Here is a 2671-nt window from a genome sequence, read left to right as displayed (position 1 = left end):
TTCTTTACATGTTTTAACTAGCAACCCTCTAGCAAATGTGTAGTTAGAAAATCTTTTCCAAGCCGGGTATGGTGGTGCATGCCTTTAATCCCAGCACTTGGGAGGCAGAGGCAGGCAGATTTCTGAGTTCAAGGCCAGCCTGGTCTACAAAGTGAGTTCCAGGACAGCCTGGAAACCCTGTCTCAAAAAAACAAAAAACAAAAAAAAAAGAAAGAAAGAAAATCTTTTCCTAGTCTTTGACTGAATAATGGTGACCTTTGCCATGCAGAAACTTTTCAGTTTCATGGAGTCCCATTTATTAATGTTGATCTTAGTGTCTGTGCTACTGATGCTCTATTCAGAAAGTCTTTGCCTGTACAAACGAATTCAAGGTTATTCCCCACCTTCTCTTCTATCAGGTTCAGAGTATCTTATTTTATGTTAAGGTCTTTGATCCACTCGTAGTTCAGTTGCCTAGAAAGCATTGAATATGGATCTTTTTGTATTCTTCTATAATCAGCCATCCAATCTAACTAGCAACCATTGTTGTCTCTCTTTTCCCACCTAGTGTGATTGAAAGTTTTGCTAGGTATAAAAGTCTGGGCTGGCATCTGTGGTCTCTTAGAGTTTGTGAATCATTCATTCAGGCCCTTCTTGCTTTTAGAGAATCCATGGAAAAGCCAGATGTTATTTAATAGGTTTCCCTTTCTATGTGACTTGGTCCTTTCCTTGCCAACGTCTAGGATTTGTTGTTGTTGTTGCTCTGTGTGTTTATCAGCTTGGTTTATTATGTGCTGAGGGGAAATCACTCTGTGGTTCAGTCTACTTGGTGTTCTTTACGCTTCTTGTAACTCGAGAGACACCCCCTTCTTTGTGTTAGGATGATTTCTTCTATGATTTTGTTAAAAATAGTTTCTGTATCTTTGACCTGTTTCTTCTCCTTCCTCTTATTCCTAGTATTCTTAAATTTGGTCTGTTCATTGTATCCCAGATTTTCTGGATATTTTGTGCTTTAAGAATGCCAGGCAAGCCTCTACCTGAGCTGTGTCGCCAGCACTGACTTTGAACTCTTGCAGGGAGCTATGTTACATTATCTTCTAATCCCTATACAGAAATACACTTTTAAACTTCTCAGGGTTTTAAAAAGATTTTTATTTTATTTTATGTGTATAGGTATTTTACCCACATGCATGCCCATTGACATGGATCCCCTGGAACTGGAGTTATAGACAGTTGTGAGCTGCCATGTGGTTGCTGGGAATTGAACCTGGGTCCTCTAGAGAAACAACCTGTGCTTGCAAATGCTACGCCATTCCTCTATACCCTAAACTTTGCATTTCAAACTGATTGTATATCTACATCAAGTTAGAAGAAGAAGAAGAAGAAGAGGAGGAGGAGGAGGAGGAAGAGAAGCTCCTCTCTAATCTGTCCCCTACTTTGAGATAGAATCTCATTTTTCTCAGGCTGACCTAAAACTCGCTATGTAGCCTAGGACGACCTTCTGCCCTATTTTCCAGTGCTATGATTACAGATGTGTGTTACTATGCCTGGTTTATGCAATACTGGGATCTAACCCAGGGCCTTATGTGTGCTACACAAGCATTCTACCAACTGAGTTACATCCTCCTGAACAGTTTATCCCTAGGAGCTTGGTGGCATCCAAACAAGGAGCCTTTCCTTATATATCTTGAGGATGATCACCTATAGCCCTGGGATGAATCCAAGATAACAGGTAGTAACGGTGCTTGGCCAACTCTTGCCAGTAGGTGGCACTATTTGATTTTGAGTCCCACACTGCACTTCTTGAAGCGTCCAGGGTGGCAGCCTAGCCTACAAACAGGAGGCCGGGGTGCTGTGGGAGTCGTGCATAGAGGGCCTTTACCACCTCTCTTTGACTTTTAGTGAATTTTCCATGTGGGAAACTGGGGAGGTGGATAGAGAAGAAACGCAAGATCCTCAAACGGGACACAGACCTAGAAGACGAACTGGAACCCGATCCAAGGATAGTCAACGGAACGCTGACGAAGCAGGGTGACAGTCCTTGGCAGGTGAGAGGAGACCATCACCTGGGACCCCTGCTGGCGTGAGAGAAGCAGTGCTGCTTGAGGGGTCCAGGTGAAGGCTGGTACAGAGAGAAATGGGCATGGTCAGGGAAGGGCATGCATCTTAGGGCATCGCCGTGACAAAACACCATGACCAAAGAAACTTGGGGAGGAAAGGGTATTACTTGGTCTCCGCTTTCACATCACAGTTGGTCATCAGATGAAGTCGGGACAGGGACTCTGGCAAGGCAGGAACATGGAGGCAGGAGTTGATAGAGGGGTGCTGCTTACTGGCTTGCTCCCCATGCTTGCTCAGCCTGCTTTGTTATAGAACCCAGGGCCACCAGTCCACATGTGGCACCACCCACAATGGGCTGTGCCATCAATCACAAATTAAGAAAATGCTCTCCAGTTGGATCTTATGGAGACATTTTCTCAACTGAGGCTTCCTCCTCTCCAACGACTCTAGCTTGTGTCAAGTTGACATAAAAACTAGCCAGCATGCTAGGTAGTGTGGCACGTGCCTTTAATCTCAGTATTCGGGAGGCAGAGGCAGGCAGATCTCTGAGTTTGAGGCCAGCCTGGTCTATAAAGCAAGCTCCAAGACAGCCAGGGGTACACAGAGAAACCCTGTCTTGAAAAAAAAAAAA

At 44.4% G+C, this 2671-nt stretch overlaps 1 protein-coding gene across 4 annotated transcripts in view; it reads left to right on the top strand.

Annotated features, from left to right (window-relative positions):
* Positions 1-2671, top strand: part of Proc (protein C, inactivator of coagulation factors Va and VIIIa) — a 14418-nt gene that overhangs the window by 8663 nt on the left and 3084 nt on the right. For all 4 annotated transcript variants that reach the window (XM_021150694.2, XM_021150695.2, XM_021150696.1 and 1 more), the window contains one exon: positions 1882-2027. In XM_021150694.2, the coding sequence (XP_021006353.2) occupies positions 1882-2027 (146 nt within the window). The remainder of the gene's footprint in view (positions 1-1881; positions 2028-2671) is intronic.

This window comes from Mus caroli, chromosome 18 (assembly GCF_900094665.2).
Source record: "Mus caroli chromosome 18, CAROLI_EIJ_v1.1, whole genome shotgun sequence".
In the NCBI taxonomy this organism is placed as follows: domain Eukaryota; kingdom Metazoa; phylum Chordata; class Mammalia; order Rodentia; family Muridae; genus Mus; species Mus caroli.
Note: the sequence above shows the minus strand (reverse complement) of the source record. Positions and strands in the feature narration are given on the sequence as shown.